At 39.3% G+C, this 21,610-nt stretch overlaps 1 protein-coding gene across 2 annotated transcripts in view; it reads right to left on the bottom strand.

Annotated features, from left to right (window-relative positions):
• Positions 1–21,610, bottom strand: part of JMJD1C (jumonji domain containing 1C) — a 159,745-nt gene that overhangs the window by 90,166 nt on the left and 47,969 nt on the right. For both annotated transcript variants that reach the window (XM_036385398.2, XM_036385399.2), the window contains exon 2: positions 17,874–18,038. In XM_036385398.2, coding sequence (XP_036241291.1) covers positions 17,874–18,038 — 165 coding nt within the window. The remainder of the gene's footprint in view (positions 1–17,873; positions 18,039–21,610) is intronic.

The following is a 21,610-nucleotide window of genomic DNA, read 5'->3' as shown; positions in this document are numbered from 1 at the left end:
AGGAAAACAAAGGCTACATAAAGGAGATTCTCATTAATAATCCTGTACTCTACAGAAAATGCAAAGCTTTCTGCAAAGTTCCACTGTCCTTGGACTGACTCACATGGAAAGCAGAGCTATAAGAGAGATAGGCACCCTGTGCAGGAGGCAGGTACCAGCTCCATGAAAACACAGCTGAGGAGGACAAGAGGGACTGAGGATCCAGGACAGTGAAGAAATACCAAATGGCTCCCAGGCACTGTAAAAGGAGTAAGAGAAAAGGAACAAATGGCACATTGACAAATGTGTCTGCATTTGTATGTCAACTTCTTTTTTATCCTAGACTATTATAGTTTTGAGTTTCTTTACAAAATTAAGGTTACTGAAGCTGAATTGCTAGCAAACTGCAGAACCAGATTCCACAAAGGGAGCACTTTTAGAAGGAAAGTTTTGAAACTAGTGAGAAATCTTTAAGGAGAAGAGTTCTAAGAACTGTTTTTATGACAAAGCTCTGGCAACCAGGACAGGACAAAGTGTCTGTAACTCTGAGCCTTGGACATGACCCCAAGGAGCACGTTCTGTACACTGCCTGGGAAACCAACCTATGGGCACAGGATTCAGAAGTGTGGTCCAGAGGGCCTTTCATCTGTTATGGGCACAGGAGGAAACTCATCACAAGGCTGTTAGATATGCATTTCCTCAGAAATCCTATAAGCCTCTTCTAAAACCCCTCCACTTCAGGAGAGGTTGTGTGGCTGGGAATGAAAAGCTCTTTCTGTGTTACATGGAGAATCATCTCCAGGCCGGCTGAGATGATATCGCTACAGTTATCAGTCTTGTTAAATAGATCCTTGCACAAGACACGGCAAAATGAGGAACAGGAGAATGGAGCTGATCGTGTGTCTAAAGTGAAGAATTTGTAGGCATCACAGAAAAGGGATCAGTGATTCCTCAAACCTGGATTATACTGTGGTGCATTTGTGAATTTATAACAATGCTCTGCCTGTGACCATCACCCCAGTCTGTTATGCAGAAGTGGGGGGGGGGGGGGGGGGGAGGTTTCCTGCTTTCAGTTTTTCTTCCCAGAGCTCTGATGAAAGCTGTACAAGTACATCACTGATAATCTGGGGCTCTGTACAAACAAACATGGACTTCTTTCAGTATCCACTCCTCTATTCAGCCCACCAGCTGGAATCAAGGCAAGGGATTCTCTCCCATTCTTCCTTCCAAAAATGGCAAAAAAGACTACATGAAAACATCACTACAAGGAAGCAAAAGGAAAAAGCTAGTGGACATCATCTTGTTCTTTTCTGAAGTCTTCTGTGGCAGCAGTAATTCTCCTTTCAAAGGGAAAATTGAGACAGCAGCTACCCCAGATATTGTATAATTCTATTTATCTCAGCAAGTTGGCTCTGTGTGTTCTAGTTTAAGAGCACAATCATTTGAACCACCTTCAGAGAAAAGAACAGGGAGAACAAAGACTCCCCCTTTTGACACCAGTGAGCTCCTGCAACAGTTCTCTGAATTTGGGAGATGATGACCTTATATTCTAGCAGTCATTTACCTGAGAAAGCTAGGTTTTAGTTTATACCTCATTCTGGCTACTTTGGGAACAGAGTAAACCAGCAATGGATGGAGACTGAGTCTTTTGTGCTAACAGGTTCAATATAAAAGCTGATGCTGAAACAGAAGAAAAAAGTCAAAACCTGAAGAAGGTTAGAGGAGGGCAACGACACTGGTGAGGAGCTTGGAACACAAGCCCTATGAGGAATGACTGAAGGTGCTGGGGGTGCTCAGCCTGGAGAAAAGGAGACTCAGGGGTGACCTTATCACTCTCTACAGCTCCCTGATAGGTGGCTGTGCTCAGCTGGGGCTGGGCTCTTTCTCCAGGCAGCACTGACACAACCAGAGCACACAGTCTCAAGCTGCACCAAGGGAAATACAGGATGGATATTAGGAAAAAGTTTTTTACACAAAGAGTGATAAAGTACTGGAATGGTCTGCCCAGGGAGGTGGTGGAGTCATCATCCCTGGATGTGTTTAACAAAGCCTGGATGTGGCACTGGGGGCCAGGGTTTTGTTGAGGTGTTTGGGCACAGATTGATCTTAAAGGCCTCTTCCAACCCAGTCATTCTCTGAAGAAGGGGTAAACAGCACAAGTACAGAGCATACTCCCACATACTGGGAGTACCAGCTCCCCTCACAGCCATGGTTTTTTTTGTTCTTTGACGATGAATTCCAAAATCCCATTTTTCCTCTGCCAGCAGCCTCCATCCCAGTGCAAGCTCAGACAGCTCAGAAGAACCAACACTGCTTGCAATGTTATCAAACAGCAGCAGAGAACTAAACCAGGCTCCAGTCATAGCCTGGAACCAAAGATGAGCAGTTCAAGTAGACAAATCCATTGCTTTCACACCTGTCCTGTTACTGGTGGTACCTCCTTTCAAACAGTGAGATACAACCTCCTATGTGACAACATGCAGCACATCCTGGAGGCACAGGAAGTAGTGAATCCTTTCTCAGTTGAGCAGTAATCCTGGCAGACAAATGAAGGAATTCTAGAACAACATATAGCCAAATTTATTGCATGACTGCTGAAATCTTACCAAAACTGGAAATCAGACAAATTGTGGGGAAAAGAAGTCTTCTTTACTCTTTCTGTCACTCTGAATCATAAGAAATCACGATTCACCTCATCTCCTCTCACAAAACTACTCAAGAGAACGATTTCTCAATAATAAAAGAATAATTACAGACTTCACAGTTGAAAGCTAAGCCTAGAACTATGAACAGGCTGAAAATCATTGCTTCATCAATCTGGAAAAATTAATCAGATCTGTAAACCGCCTTGTTAATCTCAAAGCCAAACACTACTGAGTCAATGGCCATGAGGTAGAACTCTGGCCTTTCTCAACATACAGTATGAAACAGAAATTTTGGCTAATGGATTTCATCACTTGGTCTCAGACAGGAACTACATTATTTCCCCACTCCACAACTTCTCCTACTTGCAAACTCATTCCCTCAGAGGGTGACTAATGTGCAGAACAGTTCAATGAGCAGTAAAATGTAAAGAACAAAGAGAGCACAGGTTTTGTCTGCAAGGCAGAAGAGACAGAACTATGGTCTGGTGAACTCATCAAAGTCAGCGAGCATGGGGGAGGGCATTGGGAGATTCAGTGAGGTGGATCCAAGCTACACTCTCCGACTTGGGACACCCAAACCCCTGCATTCAGAAAACCCAAACTACTCTGTGCAGATCAAATGACTTGAAAAGCATGACAAAACCAATGGCCAAGAGTTACAACAGTTGAAGATACACAGGATTGAAAACCACTTTACCTAAGGGTTTTTTTTAACTTCTTATTTTCACTACTCTTATGGGAAGGGTGTTTGAATACAACACTGCTTGAAAAAGAAATCCTAATCTTACTAACCTTACTTATTGCAGTTAATTTCTGGGTAATTCATACCCATCTTCTCATGCCTGGCTTGGAAATGGAAAATAAGGCTCAATTTCTGATAAATAAAAAATTACTGTGTTTACATGCATACATGGTTACCAATATTCTTCAGCTTGTCACAATTTTGGATCACAGTTGAAAACACAATTTCAAGGGAGAAGCAAGTATCTGCTTTGGCCTAATGACTTATTTTCCCTAAGAAATTTGATCTAAACAGTTACTGGGTTTTCTTCATTTACTTTTTATAGTCAAAATGTTATTGCTGGCCAACATAACAACAGTATTTATGATTTATTGTGTTTTATAAATTTTGCAATGACTTCCCTGTTACCTCCCATCTTCATCTCTCATTTATTAAGATAAACAGATATTTTAGTTCATTTCAAATACAAAGGCAACCAACAAAAATCTGGACTACATTAGTTGAAAAAACTATACTGAAACTGTACCAAGAAAGCAAACTGCAGCTAGAGTTTTCAACTCACAATGGAGATGCTAAGACCCTGGTTAACACCAATGAAAAAAAGTACATATATGTTAAAGAGAACCAGTTCCCTGATAGAAAATAACTACCTTTCACAGCATCACTGTGCCAAAACATCCATGGCCAAGTAACAGACCTGTACTTTCTTTATACAGTAAAATTATATAGATTACAAAAACAAACCTGTCTGTGTCTCACTGCAAACAGATATACTAAAACATATGTTACAATACCGTTAACATATAAAAGGAATTGGTTAGAATGCTGTAAAACCAGAGAAAAAGCCAGTTTGTCTTCCCTATCATCCAAAATTTGATTAAAATAACACTAACAGAAAGATGTGATACAGACACAGAACAGCTCACAGCTTTCCAGTGTCCTGGGCAGGTGAGATGTCCTACACACCATCCCCAAAATCAGGCAAATACAGGAGCAGTCAAATAACACCCAAGAGCACCAACTCTCCCTGCCTGCATGTGTGGAATAGTTGCCCTTCCTACTTGGATTTGTACATGGTCTGTGCATTTGTAGTATTTAAGGATACAACACTGGTCATTTTGTCACTGTGACAGGAAGCTTAGGTTAGATATTCAGAGGATAGTTTAAAAGGCACAATAAGGAGTGCAATGGTTATTCTAATGAATAATCTAGCATACAATCCTAGTGCGCCAATAATGTCATTGGTATTGAAGGAACTCCAAGTACATCTGTCATTAAAAGATTGTGCAATTGCAGCAGCCAAAGATGTTGAAAACAGCATTCTACAGCGGTGGCAGTAATTTCACAGCTGCGTGCAAAAATGTCATTAATTACAGTTCACTGGGTATTTTGATAGTAACACAGCAAAATAGCATGGCATAGAAAAACCATATGATCAATTAAGAATGCCATGAAGCCCTCCTGAAGCATAACCTTCTAGTAGTATGTGTACACAGCACTTACATAGGTTGATTAACTTCCAAGCTAAAGGACAGAAAACCAAAACTATTCATAAGAGATTGTATGAAAACTGTATAAATTCCTCCCTAACAAAAGCTCATCTGAGATTATCCAACTTTAAAGGAAACACAAATTGCTGCATATTCAGGCACACATCAGAGCTGCATTTCTGCCTGACCACATTTTGGGAGTGGAAGTAAACCAGCAGAGTCACAGCAAGTTCTCTGTATATTGAATGTATTAGTCAGGCTTATAAAAACCATCCATGACCCCTCCACCTGCAGATCCAGGCATACACATTTCTGAGCTGCAAGTGCACCAGAGTCCTGACTGAGCAGATCCTGCTGCTGCCTGCAGCCACCTTCACCAGCAAAGCTGATGGCACTTGCTGCAGGTTCATTCAATTCTGCCTGTCTAGGTGACACCCTGACATCACTTTGACAAGAAGGTCAATGAAACTTCTAATGCCATTTCAAACCCATAACTGCTTTTTTCCACAGGACAGCATCTTACTAGACAGTAGAAAAACATCAATAAATAAATGCACACATGATTCTATTGTAGTTTGATGTAATTTTTCAGATTACACAGTTCTAAAAGACATCTCTGACTTAATGTAATTCCTCCACAGCTGTCCATAACTGCCCTGAGTTCTGCTCCAGGAATCTTAGAAGATGACTGCACACAAATGCCTATCACCCTACTTGCCAATCAACAATCAATCATTACCACCTCTCACACTACCTTGTAAATGTGTCCTACCCAGGAAGTTAGAAAGAATCAATTAGGTCTGTCCTAGGTAATGGAACAGAAGGAGATAGTTCAAAAAGGGGGCATGGGGGTGGTGATGCCCATTGTTCAGGATTAAAAGGATTAGCATCTTGCCTCAAACTTGAGTAAAGCATCTGATTCCAGCAACATCATACAGGCTGTTTACAGATGTGCTGGTGCTTCTTCATGTACAATTCACTACTAACAAGATTCCTGAAGGGAAATGTCTCATGGTGCATCTTCAAACTCTCCTTTCTGTAAGGTATGAAGATATACCCTGTCATTTCTGTAGCACTTTATGTAATCATGATGTGGAAAAAAGACTTGATTTTAAATTTAGAAGCAATAAAAAAGTTCAGTGAATAATTTGGACTAAAGTACTACAAGTACTGTGATTTAGAACAGTAAAAGTGCTACTACAAGCAAGAGCATATGTGGACAAATAGAAGTTCTTGAACCAAAACCAACAGGCTTTAACTTGGTAACTGAGCCTTACAGAGCACTGAATCCATAGGATCACAGAATATGCTGAGTTGGAAGGGACCTACAAAGATCATCCTATTCCAGCAAATACACCCAAATAAATAGGAACATAGTTGCCTAAAAAGCTGGTTACACTCAAATGCAACACACAAAGAGATTTTGGCTGTATTTTTATTAATATAAAGTTTTATTATTACACTTTGAAAATAACTAAATATATCAGCCAGTGATAAGAAGTACTATTCAGCTCATTTCAGGATGCAGCTAAATGTTTCAGTGATTCCAACAATATCTATCCACTCACAATCAGCCTTACTAATCAGTAGTTTATTCCTATTGTGATGGCACTCACACAGTCTGCAGCAATTCAGTATATGCATTTAAAATCTCAGTAAAACCCTTCAAATTAAATAAGTAAGATTTTTCAGAGTCATCTGAAACTAGAGACAAGAACAGAAATATAATGTTCTATCATTTATTAAAAGAAATGAGGTACTTACCCCATGTCCTAGACTCAAAATTGATGGGAAATTTCAAATTAAAATACTCAGTCAGGATTTTTTCAGAATGATGCATTATATGTAAGAATAATTAATTTTTTTTCTTATACAGATCTATTCAAAAATTGGCTAACTAATAGACCAAGACTTTTCCATAGAGTAGTCAAAATGAAATACAACAGCAGCTAATAAAAGACAAAAAAGCTGAATACAATACTTTTTTTTCCACCCATAACTGGTGGACCCTCTGAGAGTTGGTAGACAAAAAATAAACACTATATCATTAATTGTGTTAATAATTCACCTATCTGTAAATAAGAAGTCAGACTTACTCAAGGTTAGATGAGGTCTGGTGTATTGCTCTAGTAAAGTATTAATTACTGCAAAAGGATATTACTTGCAAACAAAATCAACCCCCTAATCAATAATCTGTTTTGATTGTTTACAAAAATCAGCCTAATGAATACTCTTCTGAAATGGTTTTGGTTTCTCAAGACTTTATATAGTCCTAAATTTACAGTTCTTAGCATTTATTCACCTTCTGGTATTAAAGATACTGTATGTAACAATGCTTTAAACATGCAATGCACGTTAAATAAGATACAACACCTCAAAGAATTAACAATAACTATTGCTGAAGTAACCTCAGGCTTTGCTGTAAGGAAGTGCAGATAAGTTAGGGGGGAAAAAACCAATCCCAAACCAAAGTTTCACCGTATGTCCTTCCCCATTTACATGAATATATCACACAACAGATGCCAGAAAACCAGAAGCCTTCTAAACCCACAAAGCACATGAAGTAGTTTGTTGATACCTGACGAATTACAAAAAATTAATGGTTTCAGTGTTGTTCTATCATTTGTTTAGGACTGACATCATCTTAGCAGGAGAGGCTTTGCAAAGAGAAACACAAGCATCTTCAGTTTAAGGTTTAGTTTTTCTTTCAAGAAGTCATTGGATGTGTCTTTGCCATTTCTAGCCCTTGCCTCAACTTCCTGATTTGGCCAGCAGCTGGAAGGATGTTAATCCAAGGGTACAAGAAAGGAAGTGGTAAAACAATATGCTCCCAGCCCTGGCCTCTGCATGTGCACAGCAAATGGATTTTGACCCCACAGCATATAAATAAAACCTGTGAGGACAGGAGTGAGGACAGGACAGGAAACTGGCTCAGCAGAAGAAACCAACCTGTGCCTTCAGCAGCCTTCTCCTCTATCCTTCCCTCTCCATCAATACTCCCTCACAATTCCAGATCATCTGTGATTAGGCAGTAAGTACATCTTAATTGTCATAATGAGTGGTGTGACCTGCAGCCCACCAACATTTCCATTCCTCCTGCCCAGCTGGGGCAAATGCAGAGCCACAAACCCAAGAAAGGCTTCAGAAACACTGATCACATGCATGTCAACATACATGGTGGAACATGAACTGCAGAAAGTAGCATGTTCCCATACAAAAATGCACCTGGAAAGAACTGGCACTACTTCAGGAAGCTGCTCTTGTGACAGTGAAGGCAGGAATAGAGGGCATAGGGGGTTTACTACTTCAGGGTTTGTTTTTTCAAAAAAATGCACACGATGATCACTTTGCTACAAAATGAAGTTAGCATAAAGTTTAGGATGACAAAAACACAAAATACAGATTCTACTCAGCTATTCTCCTCATGCAAGTTAAATACCTCAAGCTGACAGTCTGTTCCTGAACTTTCTTATGTTCAGTTTTCTCCTTAGCAGTTAAGATATATTTAAAAAGCAAACATAGTAAAACATCAAATTGTTGCTAGAACAACTTCAGCAGTGTTTGAGGTTGCTATGGAAATGTGACTTTTCCTGTCCTCAAGAAACTGCCATGTATGAAAGATGGCTCATGATAAATATATCATGGACAGCCCATTTAAAATGCTTTAGCACCTATGAATTTTTTCTCCAAATACTTGATTTAGCCTGTTTTAGTGGAACTGAAGGCCTACAACATCTGCCAGCAAAAGAAATTTCTGTTAATGGCAGGTAACTACCAACATCTCATTTTAAAATCTTTTTCAAATGCAGAGCCCTGAGAATGACAAAATGAAACAAAAAAAATGCAATAAATCAGAAATGATCAATACAATTCAGGTACAGACAATGCATAAGAGAAATACACAATAGCACTTCATTCTCACATATATGTTTGCTTAGCTCACAAGTGCTTAGTGTACTCTAAAAGAATAATTTCTGTAAAGGCGGGGATGGAGATTCTGGATCTAACTGAGACTGAGGTGGGTTTAAGCCACAGTGCCAGAAAGGGAAGGTAGTAGCATGGTGAGAGATCTAAGCAACAAGAGTTGCCTTGTTTGCATGTTAATAACTGAAATTCAGAGGGAGTTGAAGGATATTCTTTCTAAAGAATACCAAAAAAAGCCTTCTTCATTTGAAAAATACAGAACTTTTACCCCCAGCTAAGAAAACACAATGTCTGGTCCTGACAGCAACATTTTTTACTTTATTGAGACACGAATTTCACCTGAAGCTCCAATGTCTCAGCTGTATGAGACTGGGAGGAACAGGAATGCACCAGGCCCTGTGTATCCACAGCCCTGTAACCTACTGAAGTAACTTGCACAGAAAAGTCCTTCCCGTTTTGGGTGGGTTTTGCACACTGCTGTATGTGAGCTGGATTTTGAGACTTCATACTACACATCATGGTAACTGCTGAAGCACAGAAGAGACTGCTGGAATTCTGGGAAAGAAGAACACAAAGCTCATAAAATTGTAATTATGCTTTCCATAACTTATCTTACTCAAGTAAGCATGATGTGAGCAGGGCTTTAGTATTGCACAGCTGACAAGTTATTAATGCACAGAAACAGCAGTGGAGATTTGAAGAGTGGGTGGCTTTCAAAATTAGCTGCTAAATGGATTTGACAGGTGTAAAGCCCAGCTGCTCCTCCTGCCATCACCAGAGAAACACTGAGTAGTATGTGGGGATGGAGGTCTTCTGGCACAGCTCTCCTTCATCTGGACAGCCACTCTTGGGATGGAGGACAAGTACCAGGCTGACATCCCTCCCTCACTGTACAGACTCTCAACAGGTATAGTTCAAAAGATAGGCTTTTTAAAATGTTTTAAACATATAGAGACAAGTATTCTGTTTATGTGTATATCTCTATACACACCATCTATAAATACACATACACATATATAATTATAGATTTTCTAGATATAGATATTATAGATTTATAATGTAATTCATAATTTATATAAGCAGCAACAAGACAGAATGATAAATCTGATGGAGATACAGAGCCATCTTCCAAAGCTCAAGCTCTGGAAGCTGAATTTCCACAATACTGTACTGAAATAACCACCTGCATCCAGCAGCCTATATCCTGCTCACTGTGATATCTCCAAAATAGAGCTGATCTTTCTAATTCACTGAAAAAGTGCAGATGATCTAGACAGCTACAAAGCAATTTGTTTTCTTCAGCACAAGTGAAAATTTTGTTCTCATAAATGTTGTTGAAAAAAAGAAAAATCAAATACTTAAGACTTTGAAGTGAATTCCAGAGAACCCAGCATACCTTGTGTTTCTTCTACACAAAGAAGCTGTGCAGTAGGTCAACACTGAAGCCAAAGTGTGAACACAGTTCAGATACACAGACACTAACTGCAGTGTAGCTGACTGGGCTAGCAGCAGGAGTATAACCATGTCCCAAACCAGCCCAGTTTCAGTTATAAATATCAATGTGCAAGCAGTCACCCTGCACTGAGCTCCCTGCAGCTGTGGCTTCAACTGCTCTGCTTCAAGTGCTGAGCTTGAATATGGAACCTCAAGATGCTTCCTATCTGACTTTTACAGAAAGACATGTAAATCATCAGCAGCATTTCACTTCTATCTGACTTTGGAACAGGTGTGAGAGACAGAGGCACACTCAGCTGGGAGCATCACTCAGTTCCAGCTGGAGGACACTAAACACTATCTAAGGCTTTTTACCTGGCACAACCCTTGGAGAACAGGAAGTGCTTTACTAGCAGGAAAGAGCCTGAGGTACAAAGACATCTAGGGTGCTGTGACATACTAAAGCAAATTTCTCTAAATGAGCTGCCAAAATGGCAACTCCCAAGCCAGTATGATCTATGCCATTTGTGGTTACTGTTGAAGTCTAGAAAATACTCCATTTTGTTTGGCATTCCATAACTGCTATAAATGAAATTAACATAAAGAACTATTCTTAGCACAGCACTTACCTACCAAAAAATTTCTTTTTTTTTTTTATATTCATAAGCATGCTTTTACAAAACTAAATCCTTTCACACAAAAAAAAAATCGTCCCCATTGCTTTCAAGTGCAAGTTTAACAAGAAAGTAAAAAGGAAGGCTGCCATTAGCCAACACCTTAAGAGAAAAAACTTTGCAACAACCAACGCAGCAGTGGAGAGTGCACAGAAAGTACCAGGGCCACATAGAGAACAGCACTGCAGTGAGGCTTTCCAGCCCATCACTCATTTCCAGAGAGTGAAGCCACAGGGCAACACCCGTATTTCATAACAAATCATCTGGGGAGGCAGATTCCCGTTCATTGCTCTTCATTTGGGGCATGTCCTGGGAAGGTAAGGGCCTCTCCCTGGAAGGCTGCATGGAGATCAGGGACTCCCAGTAAGCAGCAGTTCAAAAGGAGCAGGTGCCAAAGTACACAGGCAGGATGTGGTACTGCCTGAGACATTTATGTTCTGTGGGAATATCACAGTAATGTACTCTCCAACAGAGTAATCTTTGAACCATCTCCAAGTGCTGTTTCTGCATGTTACTGTCTTTCACAATGCAGCAAAAATCGGGTCATTTATGCTCTGCTGAGTCAGTTACTTAAATTTTCTCTTCCCCAAGCTCTAAAGTTTTCCAAGAAGCTGACAGCTTCCAAGCATTTTCTCCTCTATTGCATACATCTTATCTTTACCCCATATTACCACGGGATACAAGCACTAGGATTTTGATGCAGGGAAAGGAGTACCTGAAAAAACCACTATTGGTTTTTGATTGCTTTCCCTGGAAGCTACAGCACTTCCTCCGCTCACATCTGAAATATCATCAAAGGTTTTACTTATTTTTAGGACTCAGAAGGCCAAGTCTTCTCTCTGCCTTACTTTCCATAGACACAGTAATCCTCTGTGAATTAATTTCTTTTTACTGCTGGAGTATTTTGAGTGTCCATTGAGGATTTAATCATACTATCTGGCAGTGCATACCTCTATTTTTCACTGTGCAGAGAGAAGAGGCTCCAATGAAATAACTGAATATGCAGGGGGAACATCAGCAATATCTATAGAAGCTCCTGCTTTTGACAGGGATCAATCTGAGCCATGGGATCAACATATAAAAGAGAAACTTACTCAGAAATGCTAAAATTAGAACATAAAGACAAAGAAGAAAACAAATCCTTGAGAGAGTGAAAAAGTGGTAGTGTGTCACAGTATAAACAGAAGTTAACAAGGAACCTGTTCTACTTTTCATGATTGTGCCAAGTATAAAGAACTTGATTTGTCTCAAGAACATCTGGAAGTCCTGTAGAAGCTTGTTGTACAAACTGTACACTTTCTTCTTTAATCATGACACAAATGCCAATAAACTGGCACTTCAAAAATATTTGCTTTATAATCCAGCACAATCAAGCCAGCTGAAGCAGAATGCAGTCAAGCCAAGGGATTCTGCAATTGACAGCTGGGACAGAGGGGCACAGAGGGAGGAGAGAAAAGGCTACATAAGGTCAGAGGACAAATCTTCTTTTCCATATATCCAGGAATGCTTCACCTCACATACTTTACCACCAGGCGTCCTAATGTGCAGTCAGCACGTGAACATATTGGGCCCATTCACATCTAACCAGAACAAACACATCCACTGCTGCCAAAACAAAGCTCATCTCCTTCTTCTGCTGAAGATGATCTCCTCATTAGCATGACAGTCAGACTGAAAGCCCACAGCCCCACATGTGCCACTGGCACTGGCCATTGTAAATCAGCTCCACATTCTCACAATGAACAGGGTTCATCACTGCCAGTGAAGATTCACTCTTTGTCCCTGTTTTTGCTCTAAGTCTGGCTAAAGCTCTGTATTCTTGCAGAGCCCTGCACAGAGTCCCAGAAAAGACTGTTCTCAAGCCACTGGTTTAGCAATTACTTCACTTGATCCAAGAGAGACAGGCAAACAGGTCATGCTCATTTTTTTACTGGGGCCGGGGGATGGTTGAGTTGTTCTTCCAGCCTCCCTACCTTAGGAGATATGCATATTCAGAATCTCCTCATGAAAATGTATTTCAGCTTTTATCTAGATATTCCTCAGAAACACAGAATTGCAGGAGAACCAGTTCTTGCTGTATACCAGCATGAAACTGGGAGTGATAGTTACTGCAGGCCTTGGTATATTAGTTGAGACCAAAGGGCAAATCTGTTGGTCTGACAAGGCAAGTACTGTAAAGCTAATGAAGCATTGTCCTCGTATTCAGAGCAACAAACTACCAGGGTTTCTTCTGATTTGCTACATATGGATTCATACTGAATTCACAAGCAGCACTAGTTGGTTTACAGGTAGAAAAAAGGCAACACATGTTTCACAAAACAAGGCATACCCAGAGAACACATGAAGCACTCTGACTCATCATCATCCCAGGCACCCAGCTCTGCCCTGCCAGCCCAATGTACCATTCCCCAGTCCTGTTTTTCATCACAGCATACTGAGCCAAACTGTTTCCTCCTTTGACAGCTACCCTGCACAAGACCACCAGTTTCTTCCAAAATGAAAAGGCCAAAATAAGATATTTTCCTTTTCTGCTCTATATCCTCTTCCTTTCTTATTGCAGAAGTTTCTCTTGTGTTCTCATTCAATGAATTCACTTTTCTCTATATTCAATTCCAATCCTTTTCTTTCCAACCTCTTGTGTTCTCCTAGATCCTTTACCTGAAAGCACAGATTTGCCATAACCTATCAACCTTAAACTCATTTAATCATAACTGCATTTTTCATTATTCTTTTTCCCTTATTTTCCTTTCAAGATGATGTAACATACTTCTTAAAATGCCTGTCTGAAATGTCTTTCTTTCATGCCTATCTGTAGGCCTTCAATAATAAATTTTTGGTTCAGCATATCATTCATGTTTCCAAAACCCTCTTCCCAAACACAATTATTAAGAAAAAGACATTCAGCCCACACCTTGCTGTACTTAAAACATGTACAGTTGATGCTGTGAACAAATGAGAATTGCTATCTATGTTTCTACCATAGTGCCCTCTGCTAGTAAGTCTGTGACCTTAAAACTTTTCCTGCACATTATTCTATTATTCTCTAAAATGTCTCTAGCTGCTTCTCTCCTTTGTCATCTCATTTTCTCCCTCTGCGCTTTATTTCTAGATATTTTAATGTGCAATTAGAGAGGCAATAATTAAATTCAAACTGACAGCTCACAGAAGCATTCTGTTCAGTCCACATTAAAACCTTGGCTCCAATTTGTCACCCTGCCCACACACGTACTTCCATCTCCCCCACTGGCTGCTGAGGGGATACCACCATACTCCTGAGACTTCAGACTGAATTATATCATAGGCATGATTTTATCACTGATCTCTAACATCACAGTACCCAAACTATTTCTACATAGCAAAATTAATTTACCCTCCCTAAAATACAACTATTCTTTGTCTACCTACAGGTGAAATAATTTTATTCAGCATGTCAATTGCTGCAAAGTTATTTCTGAGAAATTCAAAACCCAATTCTGTCTCATTGTTGAAGTACTGGTGATTCCTCTAACCCATCACTTTGAGCCTATCACTCCTGTTTTTTCTATCTTTGTGACATGCACCCCTCTTATTTACCAACCCAAAATGATGCCTTCAATTTCAACACCTTATCTTGACTACTTTTTTAAATCCCTTAATGTGAGAAGGCACACCACTCATTTCCACTTACCTACAACTTTTTTTCAGAATCCATACTTTCACTTTTTCCTATGCTAACACTTTGGCCAAGAAGTTTCTCCTGCATTGACATCAGTAAAGCATCTCTATTACTTTAAGGTATAAAACAAGCACTGTTTACCAAACTTACTTTTCCCCATTATCCAGGCTACACATAAACTGACATTGCTTATCACTACTGCCATTTCTTTAGGCTGCAAGGTGATTTCTAATTATACCAGCTAGGCAGCCAAGTCCTCCAGTGCTCCCAGGAAGAAAAAGCATTTGATTAGAGCATGCACAAGCTGAGGCACTGCAGTTGCTCCCTCCTTCTCAGCCCTGCACAGTGGCAGAGGTATCCACTCTAAGTCATCTCATGAAGTCATCACAATGAAGCATGTTACTGGCAGTAGGGCTCCAGGGTCATTTACAGCCAACTCTTCACCTGAGGCAGGAATTTCACTTAAAAATATATAATTTCATCTTAAGAGAAACTGAATTCAGGTGATAGCCTACCCCTCTCCTGTTACTGAGTTTCTAAACAACGGGAGACAGTGCTTCCCATCTCCTCCCTTTCTCAGCCTGACAATAGAGCCTAAAATCTTACAACATCATTACACAAGGTCAACAATTACACATAGATGCTGTGCTTTCAGGAATAGCTACACCTCAGGCACTCAGGCATTTGAAAATAGCAACATTTGTAAACAACTTGCATTCTAGAAATTTCATCTATAAAGTCACAAAACTGAGTGATGAAAGCTAGCCTGGTAACTACCCACAAAGCCCCACAGCAACTGCAGACCTTGTCTTCTGATCAGGCTTGAATACCATACAGTAAATACAGGGTACATTACTCAAAGAAGAAGAGAAGGTGATAAGAACCATCAAAATAAGCAAGCAGTTTTCATTCACTCCACTGAACGCAAAGATCCCAGAGAAATACTACATAAAATTTTCTAAAATATTGCTTTGCTGCATTTACATTAGTTTCCAAAATAAAACTGTATCAAAACTTTTTATTTTGGTATGATTTTTTTTTTCAATATTGTTCATGTGCATGGGAATGCTTGAGACTTGTCCTTTAAAGGCTACATCAAGACTCAGCTTTTTCAAAATATGTGTATTACCACATCTACACATAGGATTTTACATAAAAGTGCAAATATTCCTACTGCTGTTTGACAAATCAATTTTTTTACCACTTTTTTCATGTTTTCTTATTTTTAGTGAGTCTTGTTTGGAAAAGAAACAAAAAACAAAAAACCACAACCAAAACACAGCACACAAACCTTCCCAGAGCTCATCCACTCCAATCCACCGCAGTGCTTTGATAGTCTGGTGACAAAACCCAAAAGTTCCATGGCAGTTTGAGCACCCTCACTGCTCCCCAAGCCATGGTGTGCTCAGAGTTGCTATTGACACACAGCAAAACCTTGGGAGGTCTCTGTGGAGAGAATCTGCTCTGACTACAGCTAATATCCTCTATCTGTACTTCCCCTCAAATATGTTTTTTCTGGAATGGATGACTAGAGGATTTGACTCAGGAAACAATTGCTAGAACATCTGTATGCAGGCCAAGTATAAATGAGAGAATTTCTGAGAATTTCTCATCCTTAACATCTGAAAACTGTGACCTGAACCTATTTGAGCATCACTTCAGCCTATACTATTTCAATTTTTTAATTGTAAAAGCAGGAGGCAGATCTTTTCAACATCTTCCTTCTCAAGCCTATCAGCTGCCTCAAGAATGTAAACATTAAAAAAAAATACAGAATTTGTAAGATAGTGATGGAAGAAAAGAAGTTTTTGCCTTTTGCTGGACCAGCACAAGTTTGATCAAAGTGTCTGCTGGGAGAAAAGTTCAACCAAAACACTTACACACATTAGCAAATACATACTTTCAACTTGGGGACAGGATCAGCAGCCAGACTGGAATACTTTATAGAAATACACCCCCTCTAAACCCAAGAAGGATCTCTATCCTAGAGGGTGAGATTAAAAGCATGTAAAATAGCAGAGTAGTTAGACACTAAGTTTTTAACAGAATTATAAGACCCATTTCAATCAAGGAGTGATGGGTGGCTTCCAAGAGCAAATAACATGGCTCCCTAAAACTAAAAATTCTTGCTCAAGGATATACTAACTTGCCTGAAAAAGCAAATCCATGACTCAGCCTGTACATCCAGAAAGTTAGCTTGCTTCACTCAAGCACATTAGCACAAACATGCAAGCTGAGTAGGAGTATTAACTGAAGAGGAGAAGGTCAATCCAAAATCATCCATGACTTTTTTGACCAGACTGCTTCATGACCATCAGCATGACTGTTCCTACCCCAGCTTCAAAAAAATTATCCCACAACAGCATTCCAAGAAATCCATCAGGTGCTCAGAGACAATTATATGAACAGTATATTGAAAGAAACAGATACAGCAAAAGCCAGAGGAAAAAAAATATCATCACCTAAATTCATTATGACTGTAAATATCTAAAATAACAAGAGTGAAGTTACAGATTTTAAGCTTATTATCAAATATATCTAAGAATTCCCTTGATCATTTCCACAGATTTGTTGGAGCCCCTTTCACCCACAAGTCTGTGAGGAATCTTCCCCAACTGTATACAAAGCAAAACCATCCAATACAGTAGGTTCCCAAAATCTCACATCTGTTTGGCTCTCCTGAAGACTCTGTTAGCACTACTAGTTTCTCTGGAGAAAAAAGGCACACATGTTTATTACTTTATAGATTATCTCATCAGATATATCTAAAGGCACTCATAAATGCACACAGACTCCTAGCAGTTATCTCAACAGCTTTAAATGCTTGGGCAACAATCCAGAAAGAATAGAGTCACAAGTATCACCTCATAAACCAGGCAAACAATTACCACTTACTTGATTAATCCTTTCTCATCTTTCTGAACTCTGACCTGAATTGCAGATACCCCCTTCGTGGAAACTGATGGTATCAAAAACTTAAGGGTTTATTTTTCACCTTAATTTCAATCCTCCCCAGAGCAGCAAGATGTGTTACTGGTAAGTTTATATTTGTAAGATGCTTTGACTATGTAAAGTGACATTAATCCTGTTATGTCACTCAGACACCACTTTTACAGTGCTTTAGGTCGATTCAAAAAGGAAGATGAGTGACTATTATCACATCATTCCAACACCAACATGCTTTACTAGTTTTTTTCTTATCCTTTTTTTACCCTTCTCCCCCCTCCATGCTCACCACTCCCCATCACCACTGGAGTAACCTAGACAGTTTCTTAAGGACAGAATTAAAGAGAATTAAATGCTTTAGTAAATGCAATTAAAGTATCTTACCAATGCAGGCCATTGAATTTGTTTGATTTTTGATCCCTGAGTCTGGCTTGGGTCCTTTCTTTTTGCCCAGACCAGCTGGTACTCCACCAAGAAGGCTGCAAAATCTTCATAAACTTTAACCCATTCTCGCTTTTCCCATTCAAGGTCATCAAATTCCACATACACCTGGGGAAATGGAAGAAAGGAAAGGACATACATTATTGCACATACACAGCATGTGCTCATCTACATGCACTTTTCAATGTACACATTAAAAAATTTAATGCAAGATCTTTTTTATTACCCATTTTAATGCTATGGTTTTGAAATTATATATTCAGTTCCTACACTACAGAAGACAGTTTTCTTGGCAGTGCATTTGTGGTGAAGAGAGGAGAGCTACTAAAACATTACCACTAACATTGGGTGTCTTATCTCAAGAACAAAAAGCTTTACATTAAGTATTTAATAGTAGCATTCAGGGAATACATACAGCTATCTACATAATCACTAAGTTTTAGGAATACTTCTCATTTTCAGTTCAAATACATGTCAAGTAATACAAACCAACTAACCAATGATATGGTTTTAAGGGAAAAAGAAAAGGAAGTCAATTGGAACAGCACCAGAAAGGACATCCTGAGCCTGCAGACCTTGCTACTACAAGCAAGTCCAACAACACAGCAGCTCACAGAAGCAGCTCAGTTTCCTCCTGCAATTTGGCTCAAAAACCAAACAAGAAACAATATCACCACATTTTGTTTCCAGCTAGGTTAATGTGGAACCAGTTTGTTATTATTGTATTATTTCATCTTGTGCTATCCCAATATATAACAGCTGTACCTTCTCCCCTCAGCTGCATTCACTAAACCACTAAGTTAAAGACACCACACCTTTTGTCTCCTCTTGTGCAGAGCAGAGGGATCTCAAAGCTATCCAAAAGCTATCTGCACTACCAAACACAACTCTGCTAAACACATTACATTTCAAAATTACAGAATTCATTTAAATTTAAAAATAACTCAAAGTAGTAAGTTGTTCTCTTTTCCCAATTATGAGAAATTTCTTAAGAAAAAGCAGCTGGTAAAATACAAAAAAAAGCCACTGCTTGTTACACTAAATGGAGAAGGGAAGATGCTTTCCTACCCTTCTGAACTTCAGCCTCAGCCACACCCAAGGCAATATCCGAGTTTCTTCCTCTATCTGCTTCTGAGAACTAAAAATCACTGTCACAGAAATATTCTTCTCTTTTAGATCTGGTTAATTTTAGGCCTACAACATACTTTCTTGTCTAGACTTTCTGTCTCACACTATCAAACGTGTACTACACAGTGTTGCTTCTCATCTTGTCCTTCTGCCTTCTGAGTGCACAACTTCAATTTCCACCAAGCCACTTCTCACTCCTCTACCCAAGTTCATCAGCCCAGTTTTCCCCCCAGAGATACTTTTAACCCATATTACTCCCACTTCATTCCCACACACTTTGCTTTTCCCTTGCCTCTTTAAAGCATCAGATCAAGAAAATCCTCTCACCCCCACTGTTTATTACTACAGCAATCACCTCTTATTTTAACAAAGCAAGTAGAAAACAGCAGCAATAACTTATCACCAAAAAAACCCCACTTTTTAAAAATTTCATTTCTAGAGACAGTCTAAAATATATAGTAAAGTTAGAGAATACTCATTTCTTAATGAAAAGAGTTAAGAGGAACAGTTAACAGAGTAAAACTTGAAAACACTGGCAGGAAAGCACATCATATCCCAAATCATTCTAGCAGCATTCATTAGCTTGTATTTGCAGCTACTCTGAACCCTTGTGGAGAACCATTTATTTGTAAAATTTGTCATTTGATCAATGCTAAAGACAGCCTTCAGTGATAGTACTGAAGGTTTAAAATCATTAATCATTAGTTAAAAATCATTCTCTAAAATTCACCTTGCTCCTTCAAATTTCACTCAATTCTGTTTTAGAATCTAGAAAGACACTTCGCCTGGGTAGTCTGTAGCAAGGTGTTAAGAGGTTAAGCACCAGACCTCACACAGCAGCAGATTTAAAAAAAAATAGGAGGCAAGGGGAATCAAGTGAATAAATATTTTTGAAAAATACAGATAAGTCTAAAGCAGAGTTAGCAGTTTAGAAACAGCCCCACTAAAACATACTGTATCTTCTGGCCACTGGCCAAAACTTGTGGATAGCTGTGATACAATCTAGTGTTTGTGTGCAAGTTTTGCACCCCAAATAAATGAAAATTCAGTACAGCAACAGTGGGAGTTACTGCTGAGCTATGTGCAGAGTCTCCTGGCACCATATAATTAGATCTTCAAAGGAGCAGTTCCAAGAAAACTGGAGAATGGAGCATGGCACAGAGCCAGTCTGCCATGGCTCAGGGCACCGTATTCCGCCTCTAGTTCCACACACACAATCCTTGGGAATCACTTCTGCCAGCTTCCACCACTTTCAGGTTTCCATGCCAAGCCTATTAACTATCTGCTGGCTTTTTAAAGTTGATTTTTGAAAAGCAGAAGCAAGAGAGACAAAATGAAGCGCCCAGTCATTGCCCATTCTCTGTTTGGCTGGGAAATTAATTTTTCTAAGGCAACAGTAAAGGCTCTGAAGAATAGAGGCTTCTCCTTTCTGTGCACACTGACCTCCCACACAGAGACGAGCACTATCTCAAACAGCACAGTTTATTAAAGGGAGTAAAAAGGGAAAAAGATGAGGAAAGGAAGCAATCCAGCAACCTACGCCAACAAAATAAAATATAGAGCCAAAGTTAGACCCTCTAAGGAGTGCAAAGCCTAAAAATATTTCATCTTTTTTGCTCTGCTGACAGAACACTATACAGCAAGAAACTCTATGACATTTGCCTCCCTAAGAATGAATGTTGATTTTGAGATTTTTCAGCCAAATTTTGCTTCATTGCCTTGTCAGCTATTTGTGGATAGATATTATATGTTTGTGTTCCCAGAGTAGCTGAAGCCTTCTCACCACGTATGCATTCTCTTGAATAAAAAGGAGAAATTCCCACTAGGATGATATTATATTTATAATTGGCATTAATGTGCTAATTTTGGAACTCACTGCTATCTTCCAACAGGAAGCAGCATAAGCTTTAGCATGCTTTTCCAAGTAAAGCAAGACAACAAATTTATTTCCAATGGAGTCAGCCAAGCAATTGCAACAAAATATTGTTATTTCAAAGCCCAAACACAACAACCATGGTGAAATCCTCTACATGCAGAACTGTAATCGAGAGTTTTCCAGTCATTTCTGCTCCAAATAAATCTGCCTGACCAAATAAATTTTGAAATCCTTTAGAACTGTGACAAAAGCAATGCTGACTTCCAAAAAATTTGACTTAAAATGTTAAAAAGCATAGCCCATGCATCATCCACTTTCTTAAAATTACTTGAGTGCCTTGTTATCCAAGTTCTGTTTGCCCTCCTAAGGGAAGAGAGTAGTTTCCTCTTTACCACCTAATACTTGTTAGCAAATGTTTATTTCTAGGAAGAAAAAAATCCAAACAACCTCTCTCAAGATGTTTTCAATTGGCCAAGAAAACACTACTTCATACAACATTAAATAGTCTTTCATCAACACCAGTTTGGCTGCTGACTTCAAGGTGAGCCTCAGAGTGCATCCCCTTGGGTTTCACTTGTAACACTTCAATATTACAACAGATAGAACATTATGCCATGTTCAATTATTACACATATATACTGTATAAGCAAATTCTAAGTGTTGAGAACTGCAGACT

Source organism: Molothrus ater, chromosome 8 (genome assembly GCF_012460135.2).
Source record: "Molothrus ater isolate BHLD 08-10-18 breed brown headed cowbird chromosome 8, BPBGC_Mater_1.1, whole genome shotgun sequence".
Lineage (NCBI taxonomy): Eukaryota > Metazoa > Chordata > Aves > Passeriformes > Icteridae > Molothrus > Molothrus ater.
The sequence above is the reverse complement of the archived record's forward strand: the minus strand, read 5'-3'. Positions and strand labels throughout refer to the sequence as shown.